Raw genomic sequence first — 21141 nt, forward strand, 5'->3', positions numbered from 1 at the left:
CCTTTGAGGAGTATTATTTCATGCAGTGATTTTTAAGCCTGGCACTTCAGTGTAACCAGTGAAGTTTTTCAAAATATAGATGGCTTGTTTTGCCCTCCTAATTAAAGAATTTAAAAGAGGCCAGCCACTTCCTCCAAAACCTTTTGATGGTACTATCCTTGGACATTTTATGATTGAGTATTTAATTTTCAGCAGATTGGTGTTACGTACATGTACCTGAAATAACAAAAATAGCATATACCTCTTATTCCTTCTCTTCCATGCTTTCAGCCTGTGATCTTTCCAATTTCAGGACAGACTATTGCCGAGGAATTCTTTTGACTTTGTTTTAATCTTGGTAACAGTTTACGTAAAGATTCTTGTTATGATCGACCTGATAGCCAATAAAGTATCTTAAGTGATTCTCATTGTTTTTGGGTTATTACCTCTTGTTGAATTTTTGGTAAAAATTGAATTTTCTGCTATCAAACTATGAAATGTTGCATTTTTTCTTTTTTTTTTAAATATTAAAAGGAGTTTTAAAATTTGGAAACAGGTTATTTAAATGAAGAGAGAATTTTCTGGTACTTCTTGCATAGTTAAATATAACCTTCAGTGCAGAAGTAAAGCTGTTAAGTCAGTGGGTGGTATGATGTATAATTGATCTTTTGAAGTCAAGAGAGAAGTCTTGTCTGTGTTAAATTGATGTAATTTGTTGATTTGGAGTTAGAACTTTTCTCAGGCTGGGACGATTCGTGGAACACATAGTAGGTATTGAATGAATGAATGAATGAATGAATAATTAAATGAATTCAAGTGGCAATTCCATCTCAATCCCCAGTGTAATATCACTGTATTTCTCACAAGGAGCACTTTTTTTTTTAAGATTTTATTTGTTTATTTGACAGAGATCATAAGTAGACAGAGAGGTAGGCAGAGAGAGAGAGAGGGAAGCAGGCTCCCTGCTGAGCAGAGAGCCGGATACGGGACTCGATCCCAGGACCCTGGGATCATGACCTGAGCCGAAGGCAGTGGCTTAACCCACTGAGCCACCCAGGCGCCCTCTCACAAGGAGCACTTTGAAAAATAATTTTCCTTTTGATTTTAAAAAACAGTAGTCTTAGTCATTACCAAAAATTTGGCAATTACAAAATGATATAAATAAAAAAATAAAGATTAATAATTGTTCATCATCCAGAAATGATGAATGTTATTATTTTTTAACAATTTTACTGAAATAAAATTCACATGTCATACAGTTCACCTAAAGTGTACAATTTAGTAGTTTTTAGTGTATTTACAGAGTTGTGCAAGCATCACTGCAATCAATTTTAGAACATTTTTATCACTCTATGGAAAAACTCATGCTCACTAACAGTCACTCCTCATTTTCCCCCAACTCTTGAGCCCTAAGCAACTTTCTGTCTCTATAGATTTACTATTGGACATTTCATATACATGGAATCATAGAGTATGTGGCTCTTCTGTCACTGGCTTCTTACAGTGTAATGTTTTCAGTATTCACGGTATAACATGTTATCAGTGCTTCATTCCTTTTTATTATCAGGAATTCCATTTTATGGATATTTGTGGATGTGTGTCTTACTTTCTCTTGGATGTACCTCAGAGTAGAATTGCTGGGTGATATACAGTAACACTGTGTTTAACATTTTGAGGACTTGCCAAACTTTCCAAAGGGCTGTATGCCGTTTTACATTCCCACCAGCAGTGTATGAGGGTTCTGATTTCTCCACAGCCTTAACACTTGTTATATCTTTTTGACTATAGCCATTCGTGTGTGTGTGAAGTAGTATCTGGTTGTGCCTTTGAGCTGTATTTCCTGGGAAACTAATGTTATTTTTTGATTATTTGTTTATAGACAAAAATGGACAGTATGTGCAGTTTTGTATTCTGCCTTTGCATTTAAGCATGTTTTTAGCATTAGCAAGCTTGTTTACAAAAGAATTTCCCTCATTGCTCCTTCCTTTTTCACTCCCCAAACCTTAATTCTTAATGAAAACTTGCCTAAATTATATGCATAGAAAACAAAGTCTATAGGAACGTAAACCAAATTGGTTATCAGGGGACAAGAGGGTATAAGATTAGGGGAATTATAATTTCTATCTTCAGTATTTCTGTAATGTTTGAATTTTTAAACTGATTACATATCTTCCTGTAATCACGAACATAAATTATTATGAATTATTTCCTTGGAGGACTAAGATTCAGAATGAAAAAATACTTATACATTTAAAAGTCATAATTAACATATTATTCAAATAGAATAATTTTAGCAAATAAGATGCATATAGACCACTTGCTTAGGTAAATTTACTTCTGTGTTATCCTGGAATATGATACATATACTACACAGAATTTAAATATATACATATATTTATATATATACACATACAATATATATGGACTTAGTATTATAGTAAGGAAAGCAAATATTGGTTTGGGCTTTTGACTAGCTTTTGGAAAAGTACATAGTTTAGAATTGAATTTTCTAAAGGTATTTACTACTAATAATATGTTTATTTAGTTTTTTAGTCTAATATTGATCCAATAAGTTAGTCACTGACTAGGGCTTAGAAGAACTTTTTTATAGGGATTTTCATTGTGATAGGATTTGAAATCTCTAGTCATTGGGATCTGTTTATATGATCTCCAGGCAAGTTTCTGGCAGGAATATTTATAATTGTTTATGTAGAGGAAAGTGGCTGTTTGAACACTGTAGCTCCTGTTGAGTATTATAGGTACGTGTAATTGACACTAAAGATTCCTGGGGTCGTTTCTAGGTAATGGGACAGTAGCTTTAGTAAAGTTTAAGAAAAGTTCCAGTTTATTTACACTTCAGGTCGTACAATAGGGAGATCCAGTTGGTAGCATTCAAGGAAGCCAGGAAGTTAATATACTAGGTGCTTGACGACAGTTTTATACTTATTGTCCCATTTAACCCTCACAACATCCCTTCAGGGTCACTACCTTGATAATGGTATTATCTCCATTTTGCAGGTGAGGAAAGGGAGGCTCAGAGAGATTAAGTAACTTACTCAAAGTAACACAGCCAGTATGTAGCAGAGCTGGGATTTGAATCCAAGTCTGTCAGACTCCAAAACCCATGCTCTTTCCAGTACTTCACACTGCAGCAGGTAAGTATGATACTTGGCCTTGTGTTTGCCTTATCAGGGCACCCTAGACTTAGGCCTTTTTCCATCACCTCACTATCCAGCTCCTCTTAGATTCCTGTTAGAACATGTGACTTGGACAAAGCTCAGTCCTTATACATCCTGATTGCAGTGGTCCCGATTGTCAGTTCTTTCTGGACATTGCAATGATTCTTCCAGGAAGAGGAGTGTGCATTTTTGCTTTCAAAATATGATTTCCTGACATTGTAATGCAGCAACAAAATTTGTCCTGGAGTTTGCCAGCAGGGATATTCAACCCTGTTTTTGAAAGTGTCATTCATACTGTAGGACCTAGGATTGTGTAGCCAGGGGACTGTGGGAAGTCATTTTGCTTTTTTTTCTTTTTTTGTAGGGAACACCATTCTCTAATCTCTAACCTACTTATATCATAAAATTGTGTGAGGGTGGAATGAGATAATAGATGTTAAACTGTATAAAGTACTATACAGTAATTTACCCTTGAACTTTTCCAACAGCCCCATTGAAGTAGAGATTCATCTTTTATGAAATTCTTGTATACACTGACTTACTTCCATAAACCTTTTTAGTTGAAAAAGAGAATTTTGAGTGAGTGTGCTTGAATTGTAAATTACTCCAATTTGAGATATAGGGTTAACTAGTAACATTAAAAAGGATGTTCTGTATTATAGTATGCATATTAGATCAAGGTGAGGCTATTTTTAAGAATCTTGTTAGAAATTCTTTTTTTTTTTTTAAGGGAAATTCTAAAAACTTACACTAAGTAATGGCAAATGGATATTTGTTGTACAATATCAATTACCTAGGTCATTGATTTTCTTTTGATTTCATTGGTTTATATTGGTGGTCTTTTTTTTTCTACCTCTTCCAATTTTTTTTTTTTTATATATAATGCATTATTTGTTTCAGGGGTACAGGTCTGTGATTGATCAGTCTTACACAATTCACAGCACTCACCACAACACATACCCTCCCCAGTGTCCATCACCCAATCACCCCATCCCCCTCACCTCACCCCCAGCAGCCCTCAGTTTGTTTCCTGTAGTTAAGAGTCTCTTATGGTTTGTCTCCCTCTGGTTTCATCTTGTTTCATTTCTTCCTCTCTTCTCCTATGATCCTCTGCCTTGTTTCTTATTCCACATGTTGGTGAGATCATAGGATAATTATCTTTATCTGATTGATTTATTTCACTTAGCAGAATACTCTCTAGTCCCATCCATGTCATTACAGATGGCAAGATTCCAATTTTTAATGGCCGCGTAATACTCCATTGAATATATATACCCCATCTTTATCTATTCATCTGTCAGTGGATATCTGAGCTCTTTCCATAGTTTGGCTTTTGTGGGCATTACTGCTATAAACATTGGGGTGCAGGTGCCCCTTCATATCACTACATCTGTATCTTTGGGGTAAATACCCAGTAGTGCAATTGCTGGATCATAGAGTAGCTCTATTTTCAACTTTCTGAGGAACCTCCTTACTGTTTTCCAGAGTGGCTCTATGTTACTGGTCTTAAAAAAGATATTTGTAAGGCCTTTCATAACTTTTGTTCCCTATCTCCCTTTGTTCCTATAGTCTTAAATACATTCATTCATAAAGTTCATTTTTAATAAGGGCTCAGTATATACTGAGGAGACATAAAGCAGTGAGTTCATAGGAGGGAGCAAAAGAGGCAAAAGTCCCTGCCCTCATGCAGCTTACATTTCAATTGGGGGATATTACAGACCACAAACAAAATAAGTAAATCATAGTTATTTGATAATGAGACAATAGAAAAAAATAAAGGGAAGGGAGACTGTGCATTTAAACAAGTGATAGGGAAGGCCTTATTGAGAGAAATTGCATCTAGACAGCAATCTGAAGGTGATGAGGCAGGGAGCTGTCTTTCCCCTTGTCAGCCAGGGGGAGATCATGCCAACCAGTACAAAGGACCTGAAGTAGTAATGTACAGGATCAACAGTAAGGAGGTCAGTGTGATTAAAATGGAGTGTGTGAATTTGGGAGTGCCTTACAGTCCATTTTGCATTTTGAGGACTTTACCTCTGCATGAAATAGGAAGTCATTGAGGTTTTGAGGAGAATCCTAATTCAGGAACACATCCTTGGAAATTGCACAGATAATACCCTATAAATAAAAGGTATTACTAGATATCATTATTCCTTTATGGAAATGTATGTTTTTATAAACAGGCAAATATATAAAAAAATGTGCTGCCAATAAGTACTTACGTGAGGAAAAATGTATTAGAAAACTTCACAGAAGTATTTTTAGTTTAAAAGATCAGTCAATGTAGGAAGATAGGTTTATTTTTAAGAGCTAACTAATAATAGCTTTTTAAAATGGAGGATGATGTGTTTATGACATGATCTCTAAAATAGTAAATTGTGGTGTCATAATGAGGATTATATCACTCTGGGTAACACGGTGGCAAAGGAGATGAACTGAAACATCTGATTCTTATTTTTTACCTCAAGAATGTTTACTTAAGCAATAATAATTTAGTAAAACGAGTATGGGATAAGAAATTAAAAGTGCTGGGTCTTGTCTGTGAAGTAATTGGTCTTTCAGGTGAAGTAACCATGTAATGTAAACAATTTATGGTAAGCACATTTTTTTTCAATTCCATCAAGTTGTTAGTAATTTTTTAGGTTCTAAATTACCTAGTTTTACCTGAGTGGAAATGTAGTGTCTAATTTAGAGCTCAGCCTGGAACATCTCTTTGCCAATGATAGGTCCTTGAGTGCATTTCCTTTCCTCCTTCTTTTGACTCCCCTCCTCTTCTCTTTCTCTGTTTTGAATGAGTCAGCAATTTAGTCTTTATTTCTCTCGTTTTTAATCTCCTGTATACTCTTTTTATAGGAATCTAGTCTTGATTATCTTGGTTGACTAGATTAGTTAACTCAGAAGAGTTACTAACATTGTTTTGAACAATGAGCTTTTCTGCTGATTTTGCATCTACCAGATGTCTGATACTTCTTAACCTGGTTTCAGGCTCTTCACAACCTGTATTACCTTTTAATTAGCTAGCCACTGTCCTGACTAGAATATTTTATTTACTGCCTTCCAAATAATACATACTTAGTAATCTCTTAAGTTCATGCATAAGGCATAAGTATATGTATATGTATAGTATGTATAGTATGTCCCATGCTTTTTCTATGTCTCCGTTTCTGCTCATGCCTTATCATTTTCTTCCAGTTCTTTTTTGTCTTCTTCTCTTATGCACGTTCTACTTATATTTCAGGATCAAATTCATATTCAAACTTCTCTGTAAAGCTTGTTCTATCTACCTGAGCCTGTGTTTTCTTTCTTTGAATTTTTACAGAAATGGTCATTGGCAATTGATCATAAAGTTTTATTGCAGCTAAAGTTTTATTGCAGCTTTGAACTAGTACTTTAGCGGTATTAGTCAAGGGTCTCCACAGAAACAGAACAATAGGATGTGTGTGTGTGTAAAAAGAAATTTATTATAAGCAATTGGCTATGTGATCATGGAGGCTGACAAGTCCCAAGATCCTCCAGCTTGGCAAGTTGGAGGCCCAGGAGAGCTGAGTGAGTGGTGTAGTTCCATTTCGAAGGCTGGCAGGCTTGAGACCCAGGAAGAGCTGGTGTTTCATGTGAATCCGAAGGTAGAAGGAAACCGATATCCCAGTTTGAAGGCAGTCAGGCAAAAGGAATTCTCTTTATATTTATTTGCTGCACATTCCTGTGTCTTGTCTTGCCTGTTAGTAGGTAAGCACCTTGAGGTCAGGGACTCCCTGTCCTATTTGCTTGCTTACCATCCATGAGTCCTTGCATGGTAGAAGGACTTCGATGTGGTAGGTGCATCTGTATACTTTCTAAAACCATAACATTTTAGAGCTGGAAGGGCCTTTGAGGTTATCTTGTTTTAGAGTTGGGGAATCAAGAACTGCTTTAAAACAGGAAAGTCAGTAATATACCCCTTTATTTGGGTGTTAGAAGAATAAGATGAGCTAATGTAATGTGTGTGAAAAGTGAAGTGTCTTATTAATTAAAACCTTTTTTTCCCCTTTGGCTTAGAGCATAAATCAATATAGTTTACAGAGTCCTTTAATGTAATTGGACAATATTTCTGGGTAGAGATTTCACCTTTTTTCTTCCCTTATTCATATTCACATATAGTTCCAAAATGTCCATATTCATATAGATGTTTGGATTTGAGATTGTATCATTATTGCCTCAAAGCATTTTATCTGAATGTTGAATTTACTGATTTGTATAGAATATTCTAATTAGGTATTCAAACTCAAGTCATCATAATCAATGAGTAGCCTTAGCTTTTGGACATACGTATATTGAGGCTGCAGATTGAGGCTATAGAAGTTGAAGTTATAGTATCTAAACATTATAATAGTTTAATTTTAATTAAATACTCTTCTTCAAAAGTCTTCAATTATAAAAACTGGTATTGATTATTTTTCAAATGTTTTTATTTAATGTTTTTCCTTAGATTTTCTTGTAATCACATCTTAAAGCCTTCAAGATGGTACTAGCAGACCTTGGAAGAAAAATAACATCAGCATTACGCTCATTGAGCAATGCCACCATTATCAATGAAGAGGTATGTAAAATGTGTGAAATAGATATGATTGCACATCATTACTAGCATCGGGACATGAATTATTAGTAATCTCTATGTTTATATTTGTTTTGATGTAGATTTAATAACTATAGATAAAAATTTAAAGCTGGATACACTATATGGTGGTTTTTTTTTTTTTTTTTAAAGATTTTATTTATTTATTTGTCAGAGAGAGAGTGAGCGAGAGCGAGCATAGGCAGACAGAGTGGAAGGCAGAGTCAGAGGGAGAAGCAGGCTCCCTGCGGAGGGCAAGGAGCCCGATGTGGGACTCGATCCCAGGACGCTGGGATCATGACCTGAGCCGAAGGCAGCTGCTTAACCAACTGAGCCACCCAGGCGTCCCTATATGGTGTTTTTTATTGAGTTGACTATCTTGCTATTTTACTTTCTATAAAGAATTATAAAAAAGGAAACAGAACCCCCCCCCCCCAAATCTTAACTAACATGTAAAAATGGCATACATTTTTTGTTTTAAAAATGGCTTAGAGGGCGCCTGGGTGGCTCAGTGGGTTAAGCCTCTGCTTTCGGCTCAGGTCATGATCTCAGGGTCCTGGGATTGAGCCCTGCATCAGGCTCTCTGCTCAGCAGGAAACCTGCTTCCCCCTCTCCCTCTGCCTGCCTCTCTGCCTACTTGTGATCTCTCTCTGTGAAATAAATAAATAAAATCTTTAAAAAAAGTAAAAAAGGCTTAGATCTGGAGACATTGGCCCGAAACTTCAGTGTCCTGCTTCTTTCTTCTTGGGTGGGCATGTGCGCATCTCATCTTTTTCTCCTTCACTTTTATTCCGCTTTCTCATAGAAGGCTGGTATTTTCATGTTGTCTACTTTGATTTTCTCTGAAATCCTCATTCAGTTTTTTTGCTTTTGTTTGTTTTTATTCTTTAGTTTTTGTAAGCTTACTCCTTATATGGTATCTGAAGTACTCTTCCTCCTGGCACTCTTGTTTTTAGTTTTAAATATTTCTTTTTCAGGCAACCCTCTTGGGTCCCCTCCCTCCTCGGAGCTTTGTACCATTGCTTTGCTACTGCTCATTAAACCTTTTACTGCCCACCAAAAAAAAAAATTGTTATCCAACCCCCCCTATACCTTGTATCTTAATGATTTGTCAATTGAAGAAGATGAGAGTCCCCAAGTATACTTTATATTTGTGGTACCAATGGGACAGTACTGAATTTGGTTTTAGAAGACCTCGTTAGCCACCTGCTTAGTAGCTTGTGATAGAAATCTGGGCAAGTTAGCTTCAGATTCCTTAATGTATAAAATGAGAAAAACAGCATTTATCTTACAAGGTGCTTTTAAGGATATAAATAAATAATAGATTAAAAAAGTACTTTCTAGGGGTACCTCGTGGCTCAGTCAGTTAAGCATCTGACCCTTGATTTCAGTTCAGGTAATGATGTTGGGTTTGTGAGACTGAGCCCCACCTTAGGCTCTGTGCTGGGCACAGGGTCTGGTTGGGAATCTCTCTCTCCCTCTGCCCCTCACTGTTCCTCTCTCTCCCTCTCTTGAAGGAAAAAAAAGTGCTTTCTAACTTGGAGGTTTGGAAAATAAAATTTTTTTTGAACTAAAAAAACTTTTATTCTAGTGTAGTTAATATACTGTGCTATATTAGTTTCAGGTATACAATACAGTGATTTGCTAGTTCTGTACCTTACTCAGTGCTCACTGAAAAAAAAATCTAATGTAGAATTTGCTATCAATACCTTAATAAGTTAATGGTATTAAATAATTTTGGGACCATCTTTGAGTTCAGCTAGTCCAGCCTCTCAGTTAACAGCAACAGGAAGTCAGTTCCACGTGTTTATTTTCCAAAAAGCCAGGATTAGTATCTTTTTTCTAATTCCTCATCCGGGTTTTTTTCTAATAATTATTATTAAATGATAAATCATAATTTAAACCATTGTGCGTGCAGTCTTTGGCATTCAGAATAAATAAAACAGCAGCCTTCCAAACAGTTTTCCCTGTTGTGTAACCCTTATGCTGTTTATGTTTATAGTAGAGAATAAAGAAACCAGGGAGAAGAGCTTGGTGGGAAGTATAGTAACAGCTGTTGCTTGTATTGGCAACTTCTCTGCTCTTAGTACTGTGCTGCTAGGGAATTAACAAGAATCTCTCTAATGAAAGATCTCTCTAATGAAAGATCAGTTCCATTTTTATCAGACTCCATTAATAAGAGATGGATCTGATGAGCCTCTGTAGGATGAAGTGAGTTGAAGGTGGGAATTATTCAAGAAATATTCCAGGGCCCATTTTATTTTTTAAGATTTTATTTTTGAGGCACCTGGGTGGCTCAGTTGGTTAAGTGTCTGCCTTCAACTCAGGTCATGATCCCAGGGTCCTGGGATTGAGCCCCATGTCATCGGGCTCCCTGCTCAGCCAAGAGTCTGCTTCTCCCTCTCCCTCTGTCCCTCTCCCTGCCTGTGGTTTCTCTCTCTTTCTCTCAAATTAATAAAATCTTTAAAAAAAAAAATCTATGCAGCCATCAAGAGAAACGAAATCTTGCCATTTGCAATGACATGGATGGAACTAGAGGGTATTATGCTAAGTGAAATAAGTCAATCAGAGAAAGACAATTATCATGTGATCTCTCTGATATGAGGGGTTTGAGAGGTAGGGTGGGGGGTCTTGGGGGGTAGGGAGGGGAAAAATGAAACAATATGGGATGGGGAGGGAGACAAACCATAAGAGAGTCTTAATCTCACAAAACAAACTGAGGGTTTCTGGGGGGTCGGTGGGGAGGGATAGGGTGGCTGGGTTATGGATATTGGGGAGGGTATGTGCTATGGTGAATGCTGTGAAATGAGTAAGCCTGATGATTCACAGGCCTGTACCCCTGGGGCAAATAATACATTACATGTTAATAAAAAAAATTTTTTTTAATCAAAAAATCAAAAGATTTTAGTTTTGAGTTAATCTGTACATCCATTGTGGGGCTCGAACTCATAACCCCGAGAGCAGGAGTCACATGCTGTTAACTGACTGAGCTAGCCGACAGTGCCCTAGGGCCTGCATTTTTGCAGACTTTTTGCTGGCGCCAGGGCTATAGCAGTGACAAAAGACTAAAATCCCTGCCCTCATGGAGCACACAGGTTACTGTGTAAACCCTTATTTACCTGAGCAACAAAAACCTCATCTTTTTTTAAGACTATAGTTAAGACCTTTTAACCACAGCACCTTGTAACTCAGCAAATATGTGATGATAGTGAGTTATTAATGGAGGATAGTTTTCTTTTCAACTTTGTTCCTCTGCTGTGAGTGGACATAGTAAGACTGCTAGGTCAGACTGGGTCAGTTTCTTCTGTTGCATTTTCCTCCTACTAGTCCAATTAAGCAGGTATTGTGAATATAAAATGCTTTGTATCAGCAACAGAAGGCATTCAATGGCAACATGGATTGCATAATAACTTTCTTAGGCTTGCATATTGTCTTTACTATTGTTACGTTAATATAGGAATAAAATTTTGACAATACTTGGTTGAATAAAGCTAAATGGAATATCTTTTTTAAAAAATTAACATATAATACATTATGTGTTTCAGAGGTACAGGTCTGTGATTCATCAGTCTTACACAACACCCAGAGCTCAACCACAATGCATACCCTCCCCAGTGTCCATCACCCAGTCTTCCCATCCCTTCCCACCTGACAACCCTCAGTTTGTTTCCTATCATTAAGAGTGTCTTATGGTTTGTCTCCCTCTCTGGTTTCATCTTGTTTCATTTTACTTTCTTCCCCAGGATCCTCTGCCTTGTCTCTTAAATTGCGTGTTATCAGTGAGATCATGTGATAATTGTCTTTCTCTGATTAACTTATTTCACTTAGTGTAATACCCTCTAGTTCCATCCACATCATTGCAAATGGCAAGATTTCAACTAAATGGAATATCTTATTTTGGCAAAATGATTAGACATTTGCTAAGATTACCTCTCTGAGGCTAATTGAGAACATTTTTTTCTCTAACAGTGTAGTACTGTTTTTATTAAGCTATGGTAGTATATGATGACCACTTAGTCGTTGTTTTTATGTGCTTGAAATGACATACTAGGAGTGCTAAATTTTTATGTATTTATATATTTGCAGGTATTAAATGCTATGCTAAAAGAAGTATGTACAGCATTATTGGAAGCCGATGTTAATATTAAACTAGTGAAGCAACTAAGAGAAAATGTAAAGTAAGTTAAATTAATCAGGTAAAAGCCAAGCAAACTAAATTTAGTTTACTGGGATGAAGAGCTAACTAGAAAAGTCTGCTATATCATGAAACATTTCTGCCAGGATGGCATTTGAAAAGAACAGAACTCATATGTTGCAAGACTGCTTTGATAGTGTGTTTCCATGATGATGTTTCAAAGAATAAACTACATGTGGCTTTCATTTAATTATGGATTTCTTTCCGTTTTACTACTCCTTTATTTGGATGGATTCAATCTTACACAATATAGTATTTTAATATAAACGCTTTTAAACAGTTCTTCATAGAAAAGTGGTGCCATTTTATCCTCTTCAGGCTTAAGATGACATTAATCAGCCTCCTTCATTGTTGGAGAATTGTATTCATTCTTGTTCTCCTCTTGGTTTTCCTGCCTGTATTTGAGCGAAGGAGTAATGTGTGTCGTCTCGGTTACTGTGTTCTTTGGGAGAGGCACTGACTGGGGCAGGCCATATAGAATAATACAGGCATCTCAATTAACTGTTGGACTCCTAGCCCTTGTCATGTTCAGGCCATTTCTCCTTTTTGTATTGTTAGACTGGGTAATAAATGTAGAACGACTGGCATTTAAGTATTTAGAACTAGAGAAAATAATCCTATTCTCTGCTATGTGTGAAGATGTATAAAATATATATGCTGTAAAAATAAAATTACTTTGCAGTGATATGAGGACAAATTGATATTTTGACTTTCAAAAGAAAGCCTTGAAAAACTAACCATGGTCTTATGTCTAATATTTCATGGTAAATTCTTCCATAGACTTATGAATCTGTAGTAATTTTATACATGTTAATCAGAAGACTATTAATGTGAATGACTGAATACTTTTATATTTTTTTTGGAGCAGAAACTTTTTTCGGAGTGTCTTAACTGGCTTTTCTCTCTCCTCCCCACAAAAACTATCATCATGAAGGTCTGCTATTGATCTTGAAGAGATGGCATCTGGTCTTAACAAAAGAAAAATGATTCAGCATGCTGTATTTAAAGAACTTGTGAAGGTAAAAGTATCAGGATTGTGCTATATGATTCTCCATGGACTGTAGTGGGTAAAAATACATTAGCACCGCCAATAGGAATACTGTTTCAGAATATTTTTAAATGTTTTTATAGAATATTCCTCTATTAAAAATATTAATTGAAGGATTATTAACTTTTCTAAAGGGGCCTATTTTTATTATAGAGTTTTCTGAATACAAAGTTCTGAGTATAGATATGAAAGGCCAGTACTGTTCCTGTAAAAATTCCCAAAGCTGGGTTACGAAAGGTAGAACTTCACTACAGATAAATTGATGGAAGGGCCTCTCCTGAATTTATATCCTTTTTAATATCAGATTCTGCCTATTGAAGGTCCTGCTTTTGTACAGAAAGTCACTCTTGACAAGTGTTCTTTTCTGAGCAGTTTATTGTGTCCAGAATTCCCTTTGAAAAGATCAGATATCCCAACTCTTGTCTACATTATGCACAATTAGTGAAATTTTATTTTGCAAGTAGTAAATACAGCCTATGGCCTGGTATCACCTTAGAACTGATATTGCTGCTGTGGTCATGAAAATTATGGTGAAAATCTTAGAGCATTAAAAAAATATGTATGGGTTCAGTGGTAGGGGGAAAAAAAGGAAGGAACTGAAAAAAAATTTTTTTAGAGGAGCAGATGTCTGCTAGTGGTCTTCCAGTATTTTTCCATTTATTTTTTCATTTTCCAATAGTTTTATTTAATCCTTTGGTTTCAGCAGAGCTGATTGATTGATTCTCAGAAAAAGTCTAGTATCTCACATGGTTGTATCATTTCATGTAGTCTTATAGACTATTAAAAAAAAAAAAAAAAATCAGACCTTAAAGAGGCCAGAGACTTTATCCAGTCATACTTATCAGTTTGCAGTTGAGAAAAATGAGACACTTAGTAAGTGGCCGACACAGGTCTGATCACCAAACTCCTTGTAGGACTCCTTATTTTATTTCCAGTTTGCTTTTCATCTAGCTCCGAGGTCAGTGTGGGGTTAGTGAAAATTTCTATTTTTAGGGTTTGGCATCTGTAGGCAATTCTGGTGCATTAACTGCTTTGTTAAGCATTTTTTGAGTACCTTCTTTATTCTTGGCAATATGTCAGATGTTGCTGATAGAGAGATAAATTAGATAGGTCCCTATACTCAGAAGCATATGGTCTAGAGCAGTGATGTGCAAAACAAGGTCAAAACTTTTCATAATAATACTAAGACATTATTTACCTTTTGTATTGTTTGATATTTGTGCCAGTAGTTCAAAATCAATGGTGGATAAAATTCCCTAGCATGAATAAAGGTCGGAGTACCAAACTATACTAGTAGTCATTATACTTTTTACTACTACACACTTGTTGAGGGAGGGGTGTGAAGCTGTTTTACTTAAGAATGCTTTTGATATCACAGACCTGTACCCCTAAAAAAAAGAATGCCCTTGATGGAGCAGTAGAAGTTATTAGTTGTATTAAATCTTAACCTCTGAGTATATACACCTTTGTACGATTTTGTGGCATGAAATGGGAAGTACATAGAAAGCTTTTTTGCTGCATACTGAAATTTGATGGTTGTTTTGAGGAAGAGACATGTGTGATTATTTGAGTGCAAGCTGAGCTAGCTGCTGCTTTCAAAAAACACTGTTTTTATGTGAACAAACAACAGACAGATAATCTGTGGTAATTCAGACTTGAATAGGATTTTCAAGTAAAGTGAACCTGTCACTTTCAGGCAAATAAATAGCTATATTGTGGCCTGGGAAAAAATTTGAGTTTTCCAGTGAAAACTAGAAACTTGGGGCGCCTGAGTGGCTCAGTGGGTTAAGCCTCTGCCTTTGGCTCAGGTCAGGATCTCAGGGTCCTGGGATCGAGCCCTGCATCAGGCTCTCTGCTCAGCAAGGAGCCTGCCTCCCCTCCCCACCACCACCTGCCTCTCTGCCTACTTGTGATCTCTCTCTGTCAAATAAATAAATAAAATCTTAAAAAAAGAAAAAAGAAAACTAGAAACTTGTATCTCCACCATGAGTTTGACAGGACCCCAGTACATTTCTGATGCGATCAGAAATGATATAATAAATTTTCTTGTTGTGTAATGAAATTTGTCAGTGACTAATATATGATGTTATAAAATCATGCACCAGCGTAAGTTGCATTCAAAGTGCAAGATAGAATAACAGATTTTAATGGAATGGAGTGTGGAGTTTATATGGTTTCAGATTCTACATTGCAACTAACTTTAAAAAACTACTCTAATTATAAAGGAATCCTGATACTGAAAAGTACTGCTGTTTTAGGGTGCAGGAGGAATAGAAGTTAGATTTATAAAATAATTAGTCACTAAAACACTGTTCCAAATATAGATTCATAGAGAGCTGAGTGCTTCTGCTGTGCGATACGGAGACCGGAGGTGAATGTAGGGTAGTGTGAGTATCTGAAAGGATCTAGAGGGAAGGAGAGTGAATTTATGTTTAAGATCGATTGTGCCTATTTCAGAAGTTTACTTAAAGCTAGGCCTATGCCTGGGAAAGAGACAACAAAATGTGTTCTCTTTTCCTGCCTTTGCTACCACATGGCTTTCCTTGAAATTCAGGTATAATACAGACCGTGTGACCTTATGGTATCGTCTCACATGGGTCTTGCAAACTTTTTCTTAAGGACTAGATGGTTTATGCTTTGTGGGCCATATGATTTCTGTTGCAGCTATCCCACTCTGCTGCTGTAGCACAAAAGCAGTAAATGAATGGGCCTGGCGATGTTCCATAAAAACGTTACTCACACATTGTTTGCCAGTCTCTTATCTAGGGCATTAACTGCAATTATGGCTTTATTATCATGTGGAGATACATGCTTCCAGCTCTCAACAACTGACTTGCAAAGGAACTGTTTTTTTAAATGAACTCATGTGTATCACTTGGGGGCTGTCCATATACGAACCTTAATTTCCCACTGACTCATGAAATTGGTGATTATTTTTTACTGGCTCTCTAAATATAACAACTTCATAGAACAGTAGGTCTTCGGCATTGGAAAATTTGACATCTGACTGACCTGGAAAATCTTTCACATGAAATTTTCACATGTAATTTTGCTCATACATAAACATTTATTAAACTGAACATGAGGATAGGTGTCCCAATATGGCAGCTACTAGCCCCGTGTAGTTACTGAGCACTTGTAATGTAGTTAGTCCACATTGAGATGTGCTATAAGTATGAAAAAGATGTCAAATTTGAAGACCTTGTATGGGGAAAAGGAATATAATATATCTCATTAATTTTTAAATGTAGATTATGTGTTGAAATGATAGCATTTTATTATATTGGATTAAATAAAGTATTAAAGTTATTATCACTTATTTTCATTTTCTTTAATGTCATTACTAGCAATTTAAAAGTTCATATGCGGCCTGCACATACATTTTTATATTTCTGTACTGCTGATGCAGATTGCTCCTTTGGCTCAAACTTGGTCTCACTGTTCACATTCTAGCTTATTCTAAAAAAAAATGTCTTGTCTTGAGATCCTTTCTCTGAATTGGTTTGGGAGTATAGGTTTGCTTATGACTTTGCAGTGAATTATTTTATATTCTTAAATTTCACTATGCGTGTACAAAGGGAAATAGTAAGTTTGTATTAGAATGGTAGGATTATTGTTGCCTCTTATACTAAAATGTCTTTAAATTATTTTTACAATTTAGAATTTGTGGAGAGAGGGGTTTTGAACATTAGCATATGTTAACCTGATTTTATTTTTATTTTATTTTTGATACCTAGCTTGTAGACCCTGGAGTTAAAGCATGGACACCCACTAAAGGAAAACAGAATGTGATCATGTTTGTTGGACTGCAAGGGAGTGGTAAAACAACAACGTGTTCAAAGGTAAATTATACTTAGTCTTAAAAAAGAGTCATGGAGAAGAGATGTTTGTATAAATCAAGTTTTATGTTAAAACCAGGCTAATATTGTTTCTTTACAATTTTCTGTTACTCAGTATATTATTACATTTTTGTAATAGCTTTTTTTACAATAAGAAGGAATCCCAGAATCTCGCTTGTGGTTGTTTTTTTAAGAATGGAAGACTTTTCTATAACCATGCTGTTTCTTTTACCAAAGAGACTGGCCTACCCTTTAAGGAAGTGAGGATATAATTTTTGGAGAAGAGAACATGGAAAGTTTGCCCTATTTCCCATGGTTCAAGGCTCCCTTTGTACAGTGTCCCACCCAGCATAATCTAGATCTTCATTTTATATATCCTTCTACTAATTTTTAATTCATTATACCACCTCTTTCTCCAGAATTGGGTGCCTCAGGTTTGTTACCAGATTTTGTTTCACAAGCCTCAGTTATGTTATAATCTAAGAAAAAAGAGAAAGGGATTATTTCTTAGAGGGTTATGTTATTGTTTTTATTAATTAACATTAATAGTAACTATTAATACTATTAATTAACTGTTAATACTATTAATTAACATTAATAGTAACATGAATAGTAACATTTTTCACTATGGTCGTGTATTGCTTGATCATTTTATGGCCTTTGAATGTTACTGGATGGCAGTTAGAATTTAAACTTGTTAGCAAATTTGCTGTATTCAATAATGTAATAATAGGGGCGCCTGGGTGGCTCAGTTGGTTGAGTGTCCAACTCTGGATTTCTGCTCAGGTCATGATCTCAGGGTCATGAGATTGAGCCTCGTGTCAGGCTCTGCCTGTGTGTGACACACACAGACACACAAAGGAATATTATTCAGCCATAAAAAGAATGAAATCGGGTGCCTGGGTGGCTCAGTGGGTTAAGCTTCAGCTCAGGTCATGATCTCAGGGTCCTGGGATCGAGTCCCACATCGGGCTCTCTGCGCGGCGGGGAGCCTGTTTCCTCCTCTCTCTCTCTCTCTCTCTCTCTCTGCTTGCCTCTCTGCCTACTTGTGATCTCTCTCTGTCAAATAAATAAATAAAATCTTTAAAAAAAAAAAAAAAGAATGAAATCTTGCCCTTTGCTATGACATGGATGGAATATTATGCTAAGTGAAATAAGTCCGAGAAAGACAAATACCATATGATTTCACTAATATGTAGAATTTATTTTTTTTAAAGGATTTTTTATTTTTATTTTTTTGACAGGGAGACACAGTGAGAGAAGGAACACAAGCAGGGGGCGTGGGAGAGGGAGAAGCAGACTTCTCACCAAGCAGGGAGCAATATGGGGCTAGATCCCAGGACCCTGGAATCCTGACCTGAGCTGAAGGCAGATGAGTGACTGAGCCACCGAGGTGTTTTTTATATGTGGAATTTAAAAAACGAAACAAACAGAGGGGGTAGAAAAGAGAGAGACACAAACCAAGATAAAGACCCTTAATTATAGAGAGCAAACTGCTGGTTATCAGAGGGGAGGTGGGTGGGGGATGGGGGACACAGGTGATGGGGGTTAAGAAGTGCACTTGCTGTGATGAGCACCAGGTGCTGTATGGACATGTGGAATCACTATTTTGTACCCCTGAAACCAATATTACACTGTATGTTAACTGACTGGAATTTCAAACAAAAACTTAATGTAATAATATTACTTTCAGGAGAATATGAGGAGTTTTACTTTAATCTTTAAATAACAAGGGTAAACAGAAAGAATTGTGTGTATAGTAATTAGTTGTTATTGATACTCTATTTTTTAAATGTTCTTTTCCCAGTTAGCATATTATTACCAGAGGAAAGGTTGGAAGACCTGTTTGATATGTGCAGACACATTCAGAGCAGGTAATGTGTTGAAATTTGAAAACTGTTCTCTGAAATTTTTATTTTCAAGTTTTAGGACTCACTAACTTTTTTATCTTATAGGTGCTTTTGACCAACTAAAACAGAATGCTACCAAAGCAAGAATTCCATTCTACGGAAGGTGGGTTCTGGTTTTTATTTTGGTACTCCCTCATGTGTCTCCTCTTGTCTGAGCTTTTATTTTATGCTACCTGGTCACATTTTCATATTTACTTAGAAGTTTGAATCTTCGGGGCACGTGGGTGGCTCAGTGGGTTAAGCTTCTGTCTTCAGCTCAGGTCATGGTCTCAGGGTCCTGGGATCAAGTCCCGCATTGGGCTCTCTGCTCAGTGGGGAGCCCGCTTCCCACTCTCTCTCTCTGCCTGCCTCTCTGCCTACTTGTGATCTCTCTCTCTGTCAAATAAAAATCTTAAAAAAAAAGTTTTGATCTTCTTAGAACAAAGTGGGGATATAATTAATAAATTGTTATCTTTTATTATGATAACATGACTGTTCTGATCCAGTCTGATAGATCAAAGTGGACATTGTTTAGTTTACAGTCTGCCTATACTTACCATCCTGCCTTGTATGCTTTCTCACTTGCTTCCCTATTTCTACTGTTTCTTTTGAGACCTATCTGAAGCATTCCTGGATTAAACACACTGGGGAATTCTGTCTTTTCTTTAGTACATAATTTTAAAAAGCTTGTGTTTGATCATCCTAAAATAGCTTAGAATTTATAATTATCTCAGAGAGAGAGTCTCATCATTGCAGTCTTTCATTTGATAGAGTAGTTCAGTTACGAGTTTATCATGTTAGAATGATTAAAGAAAAGAATTAAGTCTAGATTGAATTTAGGACTTTTGCAGGAGGTAGCATTTTTCTTAACATTATTCATATAATTGGTTTCTTAGAAAGTTAAAACAAGCTAAAATTGGAGGTAATTTAATGAATGATATTTTGTTAGTCATTGCCCTCTCCTTTTTGACTAGCCAGAAATGCTAATGAACTTTGGCTTATTATATATTCTTTATTTAAATTCTTTTTTCTCTCAGGTTTTTTTTTTTATGATTTCTAATAGGTAGATTAGAGAATAATGTTAGGAATTTTATTTTTAGGATAAAAACTATTTCTAATAATAGATTTAAAAATCAAGCGATAAGAAAGTATCAAGGGATAATACAGTTATATCCTTAGGGTTCAAAATTTGTAAATAATTTTGCTGATAATTAACTATTGGCCAAAGCCAGAGCATTTTTTAAACAGTATTCTCCATACCATTAATTAAATAATTTCTCCTTTGTTCATGTAAATTTAAGAAACATAATACACGTATGGAGTAAAAAAGTATTAGTGATTGTTGTTTCCTTTGGGAGGACCGAAGGGCATGGGACTGAGGAAGAATTTGAACTGCATCTCTGCTGTTCAGTTTACATATTAAGCATCTATTTTGGGGGGGATATATGCAGAACTGTTTGTTATATTATCATTTGTTCTGTATTTTTAAAAAAATCTATATTGCTTAAAATTTTTGAAGAAGTGAAAGCACTGACAGTTTCACTTCCCAGTTTTTAGCACGTCCACTTGTGCTGTTTTTCTTTCTTTCTTTCTTTTTTTTTTTTAAGATTTTATTTATTTATTTGACAGAGATCACAAGTAGGCAGAGAGGCAGGCAGAGAGAGGGGAGGAAACAGGCTCCCTGCTGAGCAGAGAGCCTGATGCGGGTCTTGATCCCAGAACCCTAGGATCATGACCTGGGCTGAAGGCAGAGACTTTAACTCACTGAGCCACCCAGGTGCCCCCTTGTGCTGTTTTTCAGTGTTAGTGCAAATGAATACACAGATATAGTTAGATAATTTTAAATTGAAATGGCATCTATACTGCTTTTGTACTTTGTTGTGATAATGGTTATATGTAAATATGTCAGAACTCATCAAAATGAACACTTAAAATGGTGTGTCTTACTGTGTATCAGTAGACTACTATAGAGTTGATTACAAATGGGATCTTATTGACAAGATTGTGATTACTCTTGGGAGGGAGTGTGGTGCTGGTTCTGTTGTTTCTTGATCTGGGTGTGTTTGCTTTGTGAAAATTCACTGAGTTTACAGTTTGTGCAACTTTTCCATTTAAATGTATTATACTTCGTTAACACATTTATTTAAAAAAATGGGATCTTAATAATTCTGGAATAGACCATATACTGTTTAAGGTAATTTTTTTAATGACATCATTGCAGTTCCATTGTATACTTGTATATGATATGTTTCTTTGTACATTTATAAATTTTAATTGTTTTTAACATTTAAAAATAGCTGGTAATGGTAATCTCTTTTTTTTTCAACATTCTCTTGCCCATTCTCACCTGTTTATTTTCCTAGATTAAATTTTTAAATTCCTCATTAAGTTCAAAAATCTCCCTAAAGTTTGATTGGAACT

At 35.9% G+C, this 21141-nt stretch overlaps 1 protein-coding gene across 3 annotated transcripts in view; it reads left to right on the forward strand.

Annotated features, from left to right (window-relative positions):
* The window catches only part of SRP54 (signal recognition particle 54), a 42182-nt gene that overhangs the window by 2249 nt on the left and 18792 nt on the right, over window positions 1-21141 (forward strand). Inside the window, exons 1-7 of one of the 3 annotated variants that reach the window (XM_032344024.1) lie at window positions 3031-3134; window positions 7624-7734; window positions 11836-11927; window positions 12879-12963; window positions 16730-16834; window positions 18639-18705; window positions 18787-18844. In XM_032344024.1, coding sequence (XP_032199915.1) covers window positions 7657-7734; window positions 11836-11927; window positions 12879-12963; window positions 16730-16834; window positions 18639-18705; window positions 18787-18844 — 485 coding nt within the window. In that variant the 5' untranslated portion in view covers window positions 3031-3134; window positions 7624-7656. Of the gene's footprint in view, window positions 1-3030; window positions 3135-5589; window positions 5753-7623; window positions 7735-11835; window positions 11928-12878; window positions 12964-16729; window positions 16835-18638; window positions 18706-18786; window positions 18845-21141 lie in introns of those variants that run through there. The other 2 variants (XM_032344023.1, XM_032344022.1) reach the window with 2 other exon arrangements.

The sequence above is a fragment of the Mustela erminea genome, chromosome 5 (genome assembly GCF_009829155.1).
Source record: "Mustela erminea isolate mMusErm1 chromosome 5, mMusErm1.Pri, whole genome shotgun sequence".
NCBI lineage: Eukaryota > Metazoa > Chordata > Mammalia > Carnivora > Mustelidae > Mustela > Mustela erminea.